The 20119-nt window shown below is 34.2% G+C and overlaps 1 protein-coding gene and 1 long non-coding RNA gene across 2 annotated transcripts; both read right to left on the bottom strand.

The window, feature by feature from the left end:
* Nucleotides 1-3113: 3113 nt before the first annotated feature.
* On the bottom strand, nt 3114-7441 carry LOC114753485 (putative disease resistance protein At5g05400). The gene is made up of 3 exons (XM_028942164.1): nt 4757-7441; nt 3270-3750; nt 3114-3190 (listed from the first exon to the last, which is right to left on the bottom strand). The coding sequence occupies exons 1-3, from the start codon at nt 7439-7441 to the stop codon at nt 3114-3116; spliced, it is 3243 nt and encodes a 1080-aa protein (XP_028797997.1).
* A 10045-nt stretch (nt 7442-17486) lies between these two features.
* On the bottom strand, nt 17487-17758 carry LOC114753482 (uncharacterized). The gene is made up of 2 exons (XR_003741004.1): nt 17684-17758; nt 17487-17599 (listed from the first exon to the last, which is right to left on the bottom strand). It is a non-coding gene; the product is annotated as an uncharacterized LOC114753482 (long non-coding RNA).
* Nucleotides 17759-20119: the final 2361 nt, after the last annotated feature.

Genomic DNA, 20119 nt, shown 5'->3' with positions numbered 1-20119 from the left:
GCAGATGGTGAACATTGATTAGGTTGGTTTACGTACTTATTGAACTCTAACATTACTGCAACATGTCATTCATTTAATACAATATTTTTATAAAATGACAATCATATATATAGAAACCAGCATCTTAAGGAGAATAAAAGATTCAAATTCAAATTTCTCATAAAGTAGCCCAAAAAAAAAATCTTTTCTTGGGGGCCGGGGAGGGGTTAAACAAGTGAATTTAAATAGAATCAATGACGTACAAAATTATACGTATGGGACGAAGTGATATGAATAGTAAGTGCACAAAACTATTTCATTCATTAAAAAAAAATTAGAAAAAGCATCAAAAGAGAGAGCTTGAAAGGAATAGTGTATCCATATGGAAATAAAAAGTGTAGGTAGGCAAGTACCTGATGAGGCATTGTATTCGAATCGTGGGGTTATATTTGGACCAAGTTGCATATGCACAGTACCAGATGGGAAGTCGAACTCATAACCTTCATATATCTCTCTCAACTTTGGCAAATTAATGAGACTCAATTTCTTCAATTTGGGGAACAGGTTTTCATGATCACCAACTTCACCTTCACATCCCTTAACAACTCCTTCAAGTTCAGAGCAATCCTTTATGCGTATTCTCCTTAGTGAAGGACAATGAGAAGCCATACAATATGATGAGAACACCCATTTCACTTTGTTGCATTCGGTTATCTCAATTTTCTCAAGCTGAGGGAAGCAAACATTAGAAGAAGAAAGGTGCTTGAGTGATTCATCACAGAATATTCCCTCCCATTCCTCGCAATCAGAAACTTCAAGTGAACACAACTTTGGAAGGCTTGTAACAATAGCAAGAGTGAAAATATTTCTCAACTTTGGGCAACTCTTCAATTTAACATCTTTAAGTTTATGGAGGCTCAAACTTTGTGTGGGGCCCTTCCAAATATATTCCAACACTTCCATATCTATTAAATATGTAGAGCACAATTCTGAATTCACTACCCTTGCTCTCTCATTCTCGTTTTTCTGTAAATTAATTATATTCAATGGTTACATGACAATTTGAAAGATGGACAATATCTATGAACCACATCAAATAGAACTATAAATTAACATTACGAATTAAATCCCTTTTTTCGCATAATTTTAATGTTGTAATAACATAAAAATTATTTGGCAATGTGAAAGAAATTATTTTGGTAAAAATTTTAAAATAAAAGAACAAAAGGAGTTAACATTTTATCAGGAAAAAATTCATTAATAAAAAATAAAAAATACAGATTAAAAATAATAGTAGCATTTTATCATTCATGTTTATTATTTATTATGAGAAAAGCAACAAGTTGAGCTAAAAATAATATTTGATTGTTTGCGGAAAATACTTACGTGTTGCGGACACTCCAATAATCCTCCAAATATCTCTCTCAATTTCGGCAACTTCCATAGAGATAATTTCGTCAGTTTGAGAAGAGGTAGCCGCCAATCCCCATCATCTGCTGCTTCTTCATCAACAACCCTCTCCAGTTCAGAGCAATCCTCTATCATCAGCTTCTCTAGTGAAGGACAATGATGAGAAGCCATAGAATATGAGAACACCCTTTTCATTTTATTGCATCTCCATATCCAAATTTTCTCAAGTTTGGGGAAGCAAACATTAGAAGAAGAAGAAAGATTTTCAAGTGATTCTTCACAAAATATTCCCTCCAATTCCTCACAGGACTTTACTCGTAATGTCTCTAATTCTGGAAGGCTTGTGACAATTGCAAGAGTGAAAATATTCTTCAGCTTTGAGCATCTCGATAATTTAATATTTTCAAGTCTATGGAGGCTCACACTTTGTGTGGGGCCCTTCCAAATATATTCCAACTCTCCTAGATCTTCTAAAGATATAGAACACAACTCTGAATTCACGGCCCTTGCTCTCTTATTCTCATTTTTCTGTAAAGTAATTATATCCAATGATTACATGACAATCTGAAAGACGGACAATATACATGAACCATATCAAATCAAACTGTAAATTAACATTACGAATGGAACCCCTTTTTTCCGTATATTTTTAATGTTGTAGTAATCCCAATAAGATAAATTTTACTAATTTAGGCCTTCATATGTTATCCACACTGATTTGTTACAAATAAAACAGTATTGAATAATTACTTTCCATTTCCACAACAATGAGCTGGAGCGAAAACATTAATTAAAACAAAAATTGCCCAAAATTTGATAGTAAAAACACGATTTTTTTTTTCAAATCAACTAAAATTTTTAACAAGAAAAAGAGGGAGACTTAAGAAAAGGAAAAAAAAAAAATCTCTTTAAAATATCTAAACGACAAATTTGACAAAGCAAACATGCCAATTGTTACGACACTCTTCACAATACAAACCCAATCAATTTCGCACGTCTGACAAAGTGGTGCATTTAGCAAAGTTAAAGAAATTATTTGACAATTTGTTTTTTAAAAAAAAAAGAACAAAAGAAGTTAACGTTTTATCGAAATTCAATTAGAAAATATAACAAATTAAACCCCATTTTTCACATAATTTTAATATTGTAATAACATAAGTTTTATTAATTAAGGCCTTCATATATTATCCACGCTGATTTGTTCCAAATAAAACAGTCTTGGATAATTACTTTCCATTTCCACAATAATGAGCTGGCGCCAAAACATTAACCAAAAATTGAAATCATTAGTTCCTGTTATTATATTCAAGATATATTAATTCTTAAAACTAATATATATATATATCTATATTCTTTGCCAGTAAACACGATTTTCAAATAAATTTAAAAATAAACATGCCAATTTTTAACAGGAAAAGAGGTAGACTCAACAAAGGCAGTGTGAAAGAAATTATTTTGACAAAAATTTTAAAAGCAAACGAACAAAGGCGTTAACGTACGTTTTATCAGGAAAAAAAAAGTTCAACAAAAAATGACAAATACAGAGTAAAAAGAATAGTAGCATTTTATCATTCATGTTTATTATTTATTATCAAAGAAGCAACAAGTTAAGCTAAAAGTAATATATGATTGTTTGCGGAAAATACTTACGTGTTGCGGACACTCCAATAATCCTCCTCCAAATATCTCTCTCAATTTTGGCAATTTCTCTAGAAATAATTTCTTCAGTTTGAGAAGAGGTAGCTGCCAATCCCCATCATGTGCTGCTTCTTCATCAACGACCCTCTCCAGTTCAGAGCATCTGCTTATGTCCAGCTCCTCTAGTGAAGGACAATGATGAGAAGCCATAGAATATGAGAACACCCTTTTCATTTTATCACTTTGCAATATCAGAATTTCCTCAAGTTTGGGGAAGCAAACATTAGAAGAAGAAGAAAGATTTTCAAGTGATTCTTCACAAAATATTCCCTCCAATTCCTCACAACCAATTACTTCTAATGTCTTCAATTCTGGAAGGCTTGTGACAATTGCAACAGTGAAAATATTCCTCAACTTTGAGCAATCCTCCAATCTAATACTTTCAAGTCTATCGAGACTCACACTTTGTGTGGGGCCCTTCCAAATGTATTCCAACTCTTTGAGATATGATAAATATAAAGAACGCAGCTCTGAATTCAACGTCAAAGGTTCGTCTCTTGCTTCAATAGATTCTGTTCCTCTGACTTGCTGAACCTCAAACAGAGTACCTTTCATTCCACTGTACTCAATATCTACATATTTCAAACTTAGGAAAGGGGTCCAAAGTTTCTGATTGCGTGAATGGTGGGAGCTTTCTGCAGTAGTGACCACAGTCTGATTCCCCTGTACATACATACATCTATGTATTCAAATTATAATTATGAAATGCACACAATAATATCAACAACTTTTCTCTCACTCTTATCACGTGACTCAGAGATTAAACACGATTATTATATTACATAATGTATGTAAGCATATTATATATTCAGTGTCAAACACGATTTTTCCAGCAATAAATACCTGGCCCCAAAATCAATAGCACAGACTACAGAATTATTTACTTAACAAAAATAGGAAATAAAAATATAAAGCACTATTGAAAAAATGAAAGTAATTATTTGTAAAATATATAGTGTTGCATTTGGTAAATTAAAAGTAATTATTTGACAAAAAAGTTTAATATGAAAGACACAAATCCGTAAAAACAAATAGTATTTTCTTGTCTTGAAATAAAATGTAAAATTCCAATAGTAGTGCAATCACACACAGACATATGCAAACACTACGTATAGTGTTGCTACAAAGCTTTAAAATTTCAGAAACAAAAAATAAATTTATATATTTGCAAAACCTTGAATTAAAGAAAATAACTGTTGCCTCTCATTTAGAATATGGTGGAGTACTTTTTTAGTCGTACATATATTATTTGCTTATAAACGCGATTTTTTCAAATAAAATTTAAAAGTAAACATGCCAATTTTTAATTGAAAAAACGAGGTAGAATTCACCAAAAGCAAAAACGAAATGCCCTAAAAATATGTGAAACTCTTGGCAATTGCACGAATTTACACTAGCCTCTAAAAACTAGTTTCCCCAATATATAGATGGTGTTAGAAATTGTAATACACATAACTATTTATTTGACTAGAGAGTTAAAACTAACAAATAGAGTGATAAAGTAGGCACATTAATTTCGCATGATAATTTAAAAAACGGATATAAAATGCGGCACCAAAAGAAACGAAACAAATTCAGCTTACAACTTTTTTTCAGCAAACACATCAATATGGATTATTATTTCAAATGTGCAATGATTCAAGAGGAATTTTGCGGATATAACACTTACATATGGGTAGTCTTGAAGGGGCTCCCTTTGGTGCGGTAGACAATCACCATGCGCATCTTCTTCATCAATGAGCCTCTCAAGTTTAGGACAACCGTATATTTCCAATTCCTCTAGCGAAGGACACTGAGAAGCTAGAGAATAAGAGAATAGCCATTTCAATTTGCTGCAATACCAAATCTCAAGTTTCCTCAGCTTCGGTAGGCTTGTAACAGTGGCATGGGTGAAGATGCACCTTCCCAATTCTGGACAGCTCTGTAGAAACAGCTCTTGTAACATTGGGAGAGAACATGTGATCGATGAATCTTGGAACACTTGTTCAAGACTATTCATTTCTCTCAATCTTAAACTAATCAGGTGGGAGAACACTTGTCCTGTTTGATGAATGTTGGTCCTAAGGTTATCAGCTATGAATCTCTTCTCCTCACAGCATGAAATTCCTAAGTGCTTTATTTCAGAATTTATATCATTAAGATCCCACCTACAATTGTCTAGCCAAAGGCAGTTTGCTTCAAGAATGAGATCTTTCATTGATGAATTCGAAACAAAGACTTTGAAGCCTTGTATGCATAAAGCTCTCAGTTCTTCAATGCAATGAGCATCAAAATATTGTAGAAAAGGAGCATGTTCATAGCTAGGAATACCCAATGATGTGGTATCATAGATAATGTACCTCTTCAACCTTGAAAGAGAGAAATTTTCTGGGATGACAAATTTCTTATTCCAAAAGTATAATTCCTCAAGTTGCTCACATCTTCCAATAACTTCTAAAGGACTTTTCTCAATTTCACATCCAACCACATCCAACAGCTTCAATTTTTTCATATCTACAATTCCAATAGGTAATTCACCAAATTGAGAACCACGCAAGTCAAGGATCTCTAATCTTTTGAGTTGACCAAGAAAAGAGATGTCACCCAATGCAATTCCTCTGAAGCATAAGGTATGAAGATTAATTAATGATGACACAATTGATTGCCGCATTGACCACCCAATTTGTCTATGCCAACCAAGTCGTTCCGATTGAAAGCTAGATGTTACAAGGACCAAGATTTTGAGCGCTTCAGTCCCTCTAAGATCTTCAATGAACCCTTCAGGATGAAGTAGCAGAACCTCAAGTGTTGGACATTGCAATTGATTAGACTGCAGAAAATTGCCTTTCAGATTCCATAATGATATTACCTTTGTCTCTTTCAAACTTCCATTTTCAGCCAACGCTTTAGAAACCGCATTGCTATCCACCAAAATTGCTTGATGTTGCTCCCTTACAATCCATAAAGCTAAATCCCGAACTAAGTCATGCATTTTCACATATGCTTGCTTATCTGTATGCATTAATAAACAAGAATCTAATAGACTGTTGATGCTTACTGAAATCTCCCTCCTTGCATCCTCCATTGTGTAAACAATATTCCCCTCAAATTTCAAAGTCCCTTTGGCAAATCGAATAAGATCCTCTGTATGAATTTGATGATCCTCAGGAAACATAGAGCACAATAGGAAGAGTTGCTTTGCTAGACTTGTTGGCAAATAATCATAACTCAATTTGAGGCATGCATAAGGGCCCCTCGAACTCTCATCAATATCCAATGGTAGGGATTGTCGTAGCCTCCATAGTGCTGACTTCCACTCCACAATTCCTTTTCCTTTTAATGCCCTTCCCACTGTCACAATTGCAATAGGTAGTCCCTTGCACTCATCAACAATTTTTTTTCCCACACCAACAAACTCATTCAATGAGTCATGGGTTATGTTTGCATGCATCTTTAACAAATCCCATGCCTCCTCAATCAAGAGGGGCAATTCAAAAGTTTTCTCACAATCCATACGGACACAAACATCTCGATGACGAGTAGTTAACAAAACACGACAATTTTCATTAATCGGAATACCAATTTGTTGGAGATCCAGATCGCTCCAAACATCATCCAAGATTATAAGTATGTTCATACTTTTCAATTCAGTTAATAGCCTCGGTGCTATGGTTGATTCGGTATTTTCCTCAAATTTCAAACCGGTTTTTCCTTTTATTTCTTCTTGGATGTTCCTAACATTAAGAGGCCGAGAGACAACCACCATGACCGCTTTGTCAAAAAGCTTCAGCCCTTCAACTTCCTTACCCACTTCGATTGCCAAGGTAGTTTTACCTGAGCCCCCAATACCATACAGGCCCACCATCTTATTCTTGCCATCTTCAATAGCCTTGAAAAGGCTATTAAAAATTGACGCCCTTGATTTGAAGTCCATGACATCCTTGGAAGAAAATTGATCACTGAGATTAGGAGGTGGTTTCGGCAGGGAAAATGGCTCAGAGGGGGGATTGTCTTTGAGATCCTTCATCTGCTTCGCCTTATCATCCATTTCTTTTGCTAAGGAATACTTGAGCGACATGTTAAAACATTTCTTTCCTCCTCCTCCAACCTCTCGCGGTAGCTCTTGCACCTCCACTAGGACAGCATTCACATCATCCAACCATTTCTCCACAGATGGCATTATTTCTTCAGTTCTTCGATGAGCTTCTTCCTTACGCTTGTTCACATCTTCTCGTGTCACCTCCAACCCTTCTTTTATTTTCTTAACATCCTCAATGTACTGGTTCAAGCAAAACAAATAACGGGCACGACGTGAAATTGGATCCCATAGACATTCTGCAAGCTTGGTCGCAAGACAAGTCCCAATTTCTTCCATCTAATGCAATACAAGCAAATCTTATGTATAAATACACCAACTTGCAATAATTCCAAATACAAAATAATGTCGCAAGCATAACACGCTGACAACATGTAAATTTGAGATTGGATGAACAAATAAAAACATGACCCAACAAACTTATGGCTAGAAGAAGTAAATAATTTATAAGAGGATATAATTAACAGTAGAAACTGAGACTCTTTCAAAAAAGGGTAGTTAACTGTTAATACACATGATCCTTAATATAACAGTTAAATAATTAACGTAGAGATATTATAAAAATTAATTAAATTGACTATTTGTAACAGATATGCACTGATTTCTTTAAACAATAGAATTCACGCAAGGGGAAAAAAAAAAGAAGACTTTTTATACTGCTTAGAAAACGGCTTTCTAACCGGTTAGAAACATTTTTCGTAATGGTGTTAGTATAATCATTTATTATTTTCACAGGGAAACTAAAAATTGTAATAATCTTCTTAATAATTTAAAGTGAATTAACTTAAAACAATTTATATAGGTGCAAAAATGGTTCAATTAACACAAAATTCAGAATAATACAGAAAAGCATCTATCAAATTCAGTGTTTTTGATGCAGTTGTATTCTTTTGCCAGAAGAAAAGTTATTTTCCCCCCACTTCATATCGATACAAGTTGGATTTTAATAGAAAAAATAATTAAAAAAACTTAAGTTAAATTTCTTATATCTATTATGTCAGTTCTTCAATTCCATATAATCATGTGTCCTTTTTTATTTTATGTGAATTTATAATTAAACGCTAATATTTTAAGAATAGGATACATGTTCATCTATGATTGAAAAACTTAATATAAAAAAAATAAGAAACTTGATGTAAGTATTATCCGAAATTAATTTCCCCAGTAAAATATGAACAAAAAATAAATTAGAAACAAAGAGAATAAAGAACTCAATAAATTTGACGGACTGATTGAAAAATAATTTTTTTGACAAAAATAAAGTAAATTCTTCAAATCCTTTTCATAATGTAGTGTATGCTGCCATTTAAGAATTGGAACAAATATATTTGTTGGATATTGCCGTAAAATAATTATAATTCAACATTAAATCTTTCACAACTAAGGGATTTATTAAGAATTGGACAATATAGATGCAATAGACCTCATCAATTTGTTTTGTTTCTAAAGTTAAAATAAATATAATTAAAGAACAAAAAATATCTAAAAAAAGGAAATCACATTCCGTTCATATTTACCTTACTAAAAATTTTATTAAAAGTCATGTAAAAATACTAGTACTTGAATGCTGTTCTTTTTCAATGACATGCGATGTTATTGTTTAACGTTAACATGAGTTGATGAAAAGACAAGTCATGATGTAATTAAAAATGATACCATATCACCAATTATGAGAATTTTTTTATAATTATTTTTATGATTGGTTAACCTCCATTGACTGTCACTGATCGGTAGTCAACATCAAACATATGTGGGGATTCCTATAATTTAACAAGAAAAATTAATTCAAACTAAATGAAGCTACCTCCAAAATAATATTTTGAGTTTAGTGATTATATTATTTTTGGTGTGTCGATGGGCCATTATTGTAGAGATATTATAAGATATGTAAATATCCTGTAATTAGTATATAGGATATGATGTGATATGATTTCATATTAATGAGCCATTAATACCTAGGCTCCTCTTGTATATAAATACCCAATCGAAGTATCAATAAAATACACAATTTCATTCTCTAAATTACATGGTATCAGAGCAGTTTACTAGGGTTAAAAGAAACATTTTTTCTGGCCTCCAGCGTCCGTCACTGTTCACCAGCGTCGGTCACTGTTCACGTGGCTACCACAACGATTAGCTTTCCAGCCTCTACAGTGCACACGCGCCGGCCAGAGGAGGTCGCAGGGGTCCGATCGGCCAGCCACCGGAGTCTCGTCGTCGTCCGAGCAGCGCGTGGCCTTCACGCGCCGTCACCTGTGCGGGTACTGTTCACGCGCCGTCGCGTTTATAGCGTTTTCGGCGTCTTCTTTCGTTTTCCGGCGTCATCTCTCGGTTTCCGCGTCGTCTGGTGTTTTCCGACCCATCCCTGCTCTACTTTTTGGGTCCCATTTTTGTTGTGATTCAGAGCAATTTTGGCTTCCTGAGCAAGCGTTGACACTTGGTTTGTGGCATTCTGATCTATTTTTATTCTGTGGTCCCTAGTGTGATCCACTTGGCTGATTAGTATTTTTGTGATAATTATTATCCTAATGGGTGATAACAAGTCTGTTGTTTCTGAGGTGGTTCCAGTAGTCACTAAGATTACTGAACACAAACTAACTTGGAAAAATTATCTGGATTGGAGTAAGACTATTCGTATTTATTTTCGGAGTATTGAGAAGGAAGATCACTTGACTGACAATCCTCCTGATGAAAAGGATGCCTCTCGCAAGTCATGGTTAAGAGATGATGCACGGCTTCTGTTACAACTTCGTAACTCTATTGACAGTGAGATCATGCCTTCTATTACTCATTGTGAATTTGTTAAAGAGCTAATGGATTATTTGGCACTCTTATACTCAGGAAAGAACAACATCTCTCGTATGTACGAGGTCTGCAGATCGTTCTATCGGTCCGAGATGCCAGTTGACCGTTCCCTCACAAATTTCTTTATGGATTTTAAAAGCACCTATGAAGAGCTCAATGTTCTTATGCCTATTTCTGATGACAGGAAAGTTAATGTGTCTCACCGCGAGCAGATGGCCACCATGAGTTTTCTGACTGCACTGCCATCTCAATATGCGGCTGCTCGATCACAAATTTTGTCGGGAGCTGACATCCCCTCTCTTGAAGAAGCTTTCTCTCGTGTACTGAGAACTGAACAAAACCCTTCCTCAGCTCCCATTCCACCTACTAGTGCATTACTCAGTCGAGGCCAGAATGACAATCGAGGGCTCCCTAGTCGTAGTGGTCCGAAACCAGGAGGTGGTAATCAGGAGCCCAAGGAAGTGATATGTTATTACTGCAAGGAACCGGGACATACTAAACGCACATGTCGTAAGCTGCAAAACAAACAACAACGACAGAGCTCTGCCCATGTGGCCACAACAACCAGTGACATGGTTACTATCTCAGCTACCGAGTATGCTCAATTGAAATCTGCAAATCCCCCGTGAGCACTGCTAGTGCAACAGGTAATGAGGCTACTGCCCTTGTCTCTTCTTCCTCCAAATGGATCATAGACTCTGGTGCTACTGACCACATGACAGGTAACCGTCATCTCTTCTCTAGCTATAATTCTTATGCCAACCCTTCTGCTATCACCATTGCGGATGGTTCCCACTCTCGTGTCCTTGGATCTGGATCTGTTAAACCTACTCCTTCTATTCATTTAAAATCTGTACTCAATGTCCCAAATCTTGCTTTTAACCTTTTGTCCCCTAGCAAGCTTACTCGCCAATTAAATTGTTGGGTCTCACTTTTTCCTGACCATTGCTTGATACAAGATCTTTTGACGAAGAAGATTATTGGTAGGGGCTACGAATCTGGCGGACATTACTTCCTTGATGATCAGGGGTCTCGTGCGGTGGCTTGTACTGGTGGTGTCACTCCATTTGAAGCACATTGTCGTTTGGGTCATTTATCTTTATCTTCTTTAAAAAAGGTTTATCCTCAGTTTCAGCATTTGTCGTCTTTAGATTGTGAGTCGTGTCAGTTTGCTAAACATCATCGTCTACCGTTAGTGTCTAGAGTCAATAAACGGGCTTCGTCCCCCTTTGAGTTAGTGCACTCCGATATTTGGGGTCCGTGTCCAGTTGAGTCCAAAGGTGGTTTTAAATATTTTGTCACATTTGTTGATGATTATTCCCGTACCACTTGGCTATATTTAATGAAAAATCGTTCTGAGCTTTTCTCTCACTTTTGTACTTTTGTTGCCGAAATTAAAACTCAATTCAATACGCTTGTCCACACCTTGCGCAGTGATAATGCTAAAGAATATTTTTCTGAATCCTTTCGCTCTTTTATGCTTCAACATGGCATTCTTCATCAATCTTCCTGTGTGGATACACCGGCTCAGAATGGTGTGGCCGAAAGAAAAAATCGTCACTTATTAGAGGTGGCCCGTGCACTTTTATTTCAAATGCAGGTTCCAAAACCATTCTGGGCAGATGCAGTCTCCACAGCTTGTTTTCTTATTAATCGCATGCCCTCCTCTGTCCTTGATGGTAACATTCCCTACACCACTCTCTTTCCTTCCAAAGCTTTGTTCCCTATTGATCCTAAGATCTTTGGATGTGTTTGTTTTGTTCGAGATGTGCGTCCCACGGTCTCCAAATTGGACCCCAAGTCTCTTAAATGTGTCTTTCTTGGCTACTCTCGAGTTCAAAAGGGTTATCGATGTTTTTCTCCTACTTTGAATCGTTATTTGGTTTCAGCCGATGTCACTTTTCAGGAATCTGTTGCCTACTTTGCATCTAATGCTTCCGCTTCACCTTCTCCACCGGCGGAGGAGGATACCTTTCTGGTATATTCTGTTAGTCCAAGCTTACCACCAGCACCAGCTCCCGTACTGGCACCTGGTCAACCATCTTTGTCTTGGGTCTACACCAGACGTTTGAAGGAAACTACTCCTACTGTTGCGCCACATTCTGCTCCACCATTATCTGCTTCGTCATCTGATCCTGCAGCAAGCATCATGCACCCTGAGCCTGACCCTGCCCCAGGTCTAGATGCCGATCCCTCAATTGACTCTGAGACACCTCCTGTTCCAGCTCCAGATCCCTCTCTTGATTTGCCCATTGCCCTTCGCAAAGGTAAACGTACTTGTGCCCATCCTATTTCTTCTTTTGTTTCATATAACCACCTCCCTTCTGTTTCTCGTGCCTTTGTTGCCTCTTTAGATACTATTTCAGTACCTAAGTCCCTTCATGAAGCCTTGTCCCACCCGGGTTGGCGTACTGCTATGGAAGAAGAGATGGCGGCCCTTCATTGTGCTGGCACATGGACCTTAGTAGATTTACCAGCAGGAAAGAAAGCTATTGGGTGTAAGTGGGTGTTGACCCCTAAAGTTAAGGCGGATGGTACACTTGAACGCCTCAAGGCTCGCCTTGTCGCAAAAGGCTATGCTCAAAAGTATGGTATTGACTACTCTGAGACTTTTTCTCCCGTGGCCAAGCTCTCTTCTGTTCGTCTGTTTATCTCCATGGCCGCTACCTATAGTTGGGATCTCCATCAATTAGATATCAAAAATGCATTCTTGAACGGTGATCTCCTTGAAGAAGTGTATATGGAGCAACCACCAGGTTTTGTTGCTCAGGGGGAGCGTGGGAAGGTGTGTCGCCTTAAGAAATCACTCTATGGCTTAAAACAAAGTCCTCGGGCATGGTTTGACAGATTTAGTACTGTTGTGAAAAACTTTGGCCTGCACCAGAGTAAGTGTGATCATTCTGTGTTCTATCAGCAAACAAGTGCTGGCATGATTCTACTGGTTGTGTATGTCGATGACATTGTGATTACAGGAAACAATGCCTCGGGGATCTCATCTCTCAAGTCGTTCCTTAACTCACATTTCCAAACGAAGGATCTGGGTTCATTGAAGTATTTTCTGGGAATTGAAGTCATGAGGAGCAAGAAAGGCATCTTATTGACTCAGAGAAAGTATGTTCTTGATCTGCTGAAAGAAACTGGGAAACTAGGGGCTGCCCCGACCAGCTTCCCTATGGTCTATAATCCTCTGCTTGATGCTGATGGTAGCATACCATGTGAAAATCCTGATGAGGCTGCTAAGAGCAAGCCATTTGAAAATCCAGAGAGGTATAGGAGACTGATTGGGAAGTTGAATTACCTTACAGTGACCCGTCCTGATATCACCTATCCAGTAAGTGTCCTTAGCCAATTTATGGTTGCGCCAACTGTCCGACAATGGGAAGCCTTAGAGCATGTGTTACACTACTTGAAGGGATCCCCGGGTCGTGGGATATTGTACAAGAATCATGGTCACACAGACATTGAGTGCTTTTGTGATGCTGATCATGGTGGGTCGAAAGCCACGAGACGATCGACTACAGGATACTGTGTTTTTGTAGGAGGCAACTTGGTGTCCTGGAAAAGCAAGAAACAGAATGTGGTGTCACGATCGAGTGCAGAAGCGGAATACAGAGCCATGGCGCAATCTGTATGTGAGATAGTTTGGATATACCAGCTACTAAAAGAGGTTGGTCTTAAAACCTCGTTACCAGCAAAGCTGTGGTGTGATAATAAAGCAGCCCTACACATAGCTTCGAATTCGGTCTTTCATGAACGAACGAAACATATTGAGATTGACTGTCATTTCATCCGAGACAAGCTCAAGGAAAACTTCATCTCTACAGGACATGTCAGATCCAGCGACCAGTTGGGTGATCTTCTCACCAAAGCTCTCAATGGGGTTCGAGTTGAATATCTTTGTAACAAGTTGGGCATGATTGACATCTATGCTCCAACTTGAGGGGGAGTGTAGAGATATTATAGGAGATATTATAAGATATGTAAATATCCTGTAATTAGTATATAGGATATGATGTGATATGATTTCATATTAATGAGCCATTAATACCTAGGCTCCTCTATTGTATATAAATACCCAATCGAAGTATCAATAAAATACACAATTTCATTCTCTAAATTACAGATTCAAATATTTTTAGTTACTTTATTTTAAAAAAATTCTCCCGGCCATCAGAGCTCTGACCTTGAGTGCTGGTAGTCATAACTCCGAACAGATAAATATTTTTTTTTTTTTTTTAAAAAAGAGAGGTGTTATTATATTTTTATTCTTAAATTTTAATTTCATTTTAATCCTAAATTGAAATTTTGAAATGTTTTAAAGGTTGACTGATATTAATTAGCTACAGTGATCCTAAAATGAACTTTTCCCTTTATTTAAAAAATTTTTTCTTTTCAAAATGTAAGTACTACCACACTGTACTTTTATTTTAATAGGAAAACTAAAGCATTTAACAATCATACTATTAATAAATTTAACTGATTCAAATTAAAAATATAATTGTTTATAAAAAATAAATTATGTTAAATGAAGAATAATATAAAATAACATCTAATATACGCATTGTTTAATGTACAAATATTAGATCCTTTGTTTGACAGGCAAATATTTTTATGTTAAAAAAATTCTAGGTGAGACTTGGGTTTATAGTAAAATTATTTGTTACATAAAGGCCAAGTCTCTAAAGAAAGTTCCACCCTATATAGTGGCAGCTAAAGGGATACAGACACGTAAAGTAGAGTAGAAAGATGATAATATAACTAATAGTTTTTGGATAAAAAATAAATTTTAAAAAAAAAACAAGTTATTCTTTACTTGAGTATTTTATCAAGGTACCATCTCCTATGGTGATTGAGAATTTATTTCCTTATTATACTCATGCTCAACAATTAAAAATAAAAATAAGTAAATAAATAGATAATGAGTTTTGGAATGTGGGCTATTCAGATAATGTAATTGTCACTGACCTCAAATATCAGAATAGAATTGGACGAGTGATGCAGAAATGTCCACTTCAAATCAAATTAAGAGATGCTCAGCTACACGAAATTAGCAAATAACAATTAGAAACAGAAACAAGAAGTATACAAAATTCAATTATTGTAAATTCAGCGTAATTCATTCATTTTTCGATAGAGACAGCATAATTCCTTCGAGTATACAGTTTTTTTTTTTTTTTTGTATTTCTCTTTAGCGAAACTTGACAAGAAATCTAGGGGAAAAAAAAAATAAACTCATTCGAGTATACAAAATTCAATTATTGTAAATTCAGCACAATATATTATAAAGAAGTGTCTAACAGATTGAAATTAACTTGTAAAGAGTTTTCCAAGCGAACAATATTTAATAAAAATTAATCTTTAAGAAATTATTTTCATGACTGGTTTACGTCTATATCATTTCATAAGAAAAAATAATTATAACCAGGCATTGAGCTATTTTAGAGTAATATTTAAGTAAATTCGCAAAACTTATTTAAAAATAAATTCTTTATTTAGAACTTATATATGTAATCACCATTTTTCCAAATAATAACAGCGTTACCTAGTAATCTTGGTAAATGGTAATTACGTATTATATAGATATATCAACAAGGAGAAAAAGTCTTCTAAGCCAAAATTGAATGCATTTTTTTGGTGACTGGCCAAAGCACATGCATATCTAAAAATCGTTACATTCTTTTATTTTAATAGAAAAACTAAAGCTTTTAATAATCATATTAATAAATTTTATTGAGTTAAATTAAAAATACCTGATTACTTACAAAAAAATTAAATCAAGTGAATTTCAGAAAACTACCACCTCTGGTCCTAATTATAAAAACCAGTTGACTAATTTGAGGAGATTAAGGAAGTAAGTTGAGTTAGTTATTTGTCCTAAATATGTGTTGTTTTTCCTAAAATATTCTTGTTAATCAAGTGTATTAACTAAAACTATAGTTATTAAAAGGACTATCTTAGAAAAAATCGAGTAAATATGAAAGACAAAGTGGATTGAGGTCTTATATTTAAGATCAAAATAAAAGTCAAATACAGTCTTATATTAAGGACCGGAGGTAGTATAAGAAACGCATCTAATAAATTCAGTGTTTAATGTACAAATATCATAGTTCCTTTGATTGAAAAACAAATACTTTTCATATGCAAAAAGCTTAGGTGAGACTTGAGTTTATAATAAAATTATTGTTATTTAAGAATCTGAATATTGAGTTCAAATGATAATGAAAGAATATAAGAGATGAGACAATACATAGACATGTAAAGAAGCGAGATGATAATGAAGGTAAGGGTATCCTTGGATCATAAAAAACGTTAAAAAAAATTCCTTCATCAAGCTAAATAAAAGAAAAAAAGTAAATAAAATAAATAAATCAGTTAGATGACTTAATCTAATATAATCGTTACTTTTTTTTTTTTGGCCACTATAATATAATAGTTACTTACCTCAAATGGGATGACGAAGTTAGACAAATAACGCAGAAACGTCCTCCGGAGTGACTCTCAAATCAAATAAGAGATTATGCCCCACTACACACAAATGGCAAACAACAATTCACCCAATTAGCACACAAACATACGAGATATATATATATATATATATATATATATTTATTTTCAAAAAATTTAAAGTCTTGAAATTCGTTATTGTATAATTATTGACGACCCGAAAGAAGGACCAAAAAAAAAAAGCTCATGTACACTCAGAAAACGGTAGTTATTGAAACAGTATTCAGGTTGATGATATTCCCGATTTATTTTTTCTTTTTTCATGAATATTTCAAATTTCCATAAGAATATTTCAAAATCCATGAGTTACTATGAATATATATATATATATATATATATCAACCAACAACGGTCCAAATTAAATTTTATTTATTTTTAAATTTTATTTTCATATAATCATGATGTAAAAACAAACTAATCTTTTAAACAACGATCAGTTGTCTGTTCAATAACATAAATTCAATATAATGAAAAACATAACTTAAAATAATCTGACTTCTTTCACAAATATATATTTCGAAAATAGCATTCCATCAAATTCAGTACGAAATTTAAATAATATAAATTCAACGTAATCCACAAAAATACAAAATAACATCCAACATTTCATTTCTAACTTTCTAATAATATTTTGATTAAAATTAATATTTACCTCTAATATTTTCAATATCTGATTAGTAGCAAGGGAAGGCAACCAGAACTGATTGTTGAAAATGGATTTTAGGAATTTAAGAAAAAGATAGGACGACTCTAACAATACACACACTCACCTTTCTATCTAACAAATATATAAAACAAAAAAACCTTTTTTCTACTTTATGGTCATGTTAAAAAAAAGAAAAAGACTGATGTCTGGACATAGTATTGGAGGACAGAGACACCGCAGCTGCTGGAAGATCTATTGCATCAACCGCAAGATCTATCGTCACCCAAAAGAAATTTAAAAAAAAACTACATTCTGTTATTTACCTGTAATATGAACTTAAGATAATGTTTTTTTCTTTCCTTTTTTTTTTTTTGGAGGCAGAACAAGAACTAATGGTAAGCAAAGTAGAGAGTTGATCGGCGGAAGTGGGGCGCTGCACACCAGAAGAGGCAGAAGCTTGGAGTCTGGAAGTAGCTTGGAATCTGGGGATCAAAAGGTGATATTGGAGGTTGATGCGAGAGAAGCCGTTAGAAGGTGAAGGGGAAGGAAAAAGAAGGAGGCGTTACCTGTTGTTTATGGAAGGAGATTGCTGACTTAATGGATCGAAGGTGGGAAGTCAGAGCAGAGTGGATTAGGCGAGAAGCGAACGCTGTAGCAGACGCTCTTGCGAAGGTTGACTCTGGAAATGGTTGGGTCCTTGCAGATCTGGAAAGAGGAAGCAGAGATCTTGAAGGTTATGCGAAGAATATAAGAGGAACATGGGGTAGCCGTCGTGTAAGGGTAGGTCATGAGTAGTGCGTCGGCCTTGGGCCCTCTTTTGTCAGCCCAAAAAAAAACAGCAGAGAGTTGATGATTCCACTTGCGCCTTGACTTGAGCTCTTTAACCATGGAGACACCAATTCTAAAGTTCAAGTAAGCTACATTTAATTCAAGGCCAAAAAATTAAGCTATATTCAGAATAATTCCAAATTCGGAATAATGTCCCAAGCACGACGCACACGTACAATCTGTATAAATTTGAGATCGAATGAAAAATAATTCGCTTTAATTATAAATATATTTCTCACATGTTGTATTAAAACAATTTATAAAAGTTCACATCGCAGGTTAATTAATTAACTAACTTTATAAATAATTTATATGCTATATACTAATATTATTTATCAGTATACATAAGTGATGAAAATTATGGTGATAAATTTTCGAGCCGTGGGAGAATGAAGCAAAGCACCAGAAAAGGACTGAATCTAATTAGTAAACGCCAAAAAGTAAAAAGAATATCTTAGGAGAATTATTTGTAAATTTAAGAGGTTGATTTTTAAATCTATGAGATTTATTTAAATTTGATTAAATTTAAGGTAGATTTATTTATTTTTCTCCAATGTCAATTTAGAGGGGGATATTCTGGAGCACCAGAAAATGCATTTACATTCACATTTTTTTTCCTGTCATATTTGTAGAATAGCCGCTATAATTATTTGATTTGGTCCGTCCACATGCTAGTCACTAATGAGTTACTACCTCCTGCTTTTTAATATAAGATATCGTTTGACTTTTATTTTGATTCTAAATATAACACTCCAATCTATTTTTTTCTCTTATATTTATGTATTTTTCTCAAGATAATCCTTTTAAGAATGATAATTCTAGCCAATATACTTAATTAGTAAGAATATTTTAGGAAAGACAACATTTATTATTACAATAACTAATTAACTTATTTCCTTAATCTTCTTCAAATCAGTTAACTGGCTTTTATAACGAGAACCGAAATTAGTATTTTTTTTATATTTAATAATGAATCTGTTGTCATATTCGTAGACTCATAGATAACGAATCTTTGCTAGTAATGACCAAAATACTACTCTGGTACTTGAATAAGGCCCATTTAACTAATTTGATTAGATTAACGAAGTGAGGTAAGTTAGTTAATTATAAGAAATGTGACACATTTTTTCTAAAACACCATAATAATATTTCTTAATACCCCATCTCCTTCTTTTAACTTGATTATGGTTGAGGGAGTATCTATAGGGGTAATTTAGAGAAAATTGATTAAATATGAGAAATGGATCTTATATTTAGGATCAAAACCAACTTAATAATTAGATCCTATATTAAGAACCGGAGGAGTATTAAAATATAATCAGCCCAGTGGATTTGTCTTCTAGCAATAATAATTTAAGGACGTTTCAAAGAAAAAAGCCGAAACGACCGAAGGTAAGTAAACAAAGACTAATCATGTTAATTTTTTTAATGATTCTTTTGTCATAGTTAATTATCATCATATAGATTATTGTTTTCTTAAAAAATATATATTTTTTCTGGCCTTAATATAAGATTTAATGAAATAATTTGAGTGATTAAGGATATTAGTTACATTAGTTAACCCAATATATTTTTTCTAAAACACAATAAGTGTCTTTTTTAATTCCTATTTTTTTTACTATTTGATTATTATTGAGAGAATATCAATAAGATTGATTTAACAAAATTAATAAATATATGAAATAGGTTTTATCTATATGATCAATATTAATTTTGTAATTAGATCTAAATCAAAAAGAGAGTCTTCCAGTTAGGGAGGGACATCTTGTCTTATTTTTTATTTGTTAATGATTCTTTGACACGTAATTTTCTTGTTATCGCATTCACATGGCCCTGCTTGTGACTAATAAAGACTTGTACACTAAAGAAGCGGCCAACAAAAAAATTAAATAAAATTAATCAAATCCGCTTGGTTTAGGCGTTTCGATATTGCAGAAAAGGCACGTAGGCCATAGCAAGCAAATTGAATCGAAAAAAATTATTAAGTTTAGGAAAGTGACAATTTTTTGTCTGATGAAAATAACATTTAGGATCCGTTTAGTTTAGTATCAGAGAAATGAGATTGAGAGAAGAAAAAGATGCAACTTATTTTCTTAAAAATATCTTTATTCTTGAAGTTTTTATTCTTTATTTTATAAATTATAATAATTATTTTATAATAATTTTTATATAGT

This window comes from Neltuma alba, unplaced genomic scaffold (assembly GCF_004799145.2).
Source record: "Neltuma alba isolate B1F8T4 unplaced genomic scaffold, ASM479914v2 tig00007951_pilon, whole genome shotgun sequence".
Taxonomy (NCBI): Eukaryota; Viridiplantae; Streptophyta; class Magnoliopsida; order Fabales; family Fabaceae; genus Neltuma; species Neltuma alba.
This window is presented reverse-complemented; position numbering and strand designations above follow the sequence as displayed.

Bases quoted from the DNA above. Each gene is read 5' to 3' on its own strand.
- LOC114753485 (XM_028942164.1), bottom strand. From the start codon at position 7,441: ATGGAAGAAATTGGGACTTGTCTTGCGACCAAGCTTGCAGAATGTCTA. The intron at 3,751-4,756 runs GTAAGTGTTATA...ATGTATGTACAG, and splicing joins CCCTTCAAGACTACCCATAT to GGGAATCAGACTGTGGTCAC. The intron at 3,191-3,269 runs GTGATAAAATGA...GGACATAAGCAG, and splicing joins GGAAATTCTGATATTGCAAA to ATGCTCTGAACTGGAGAGGG.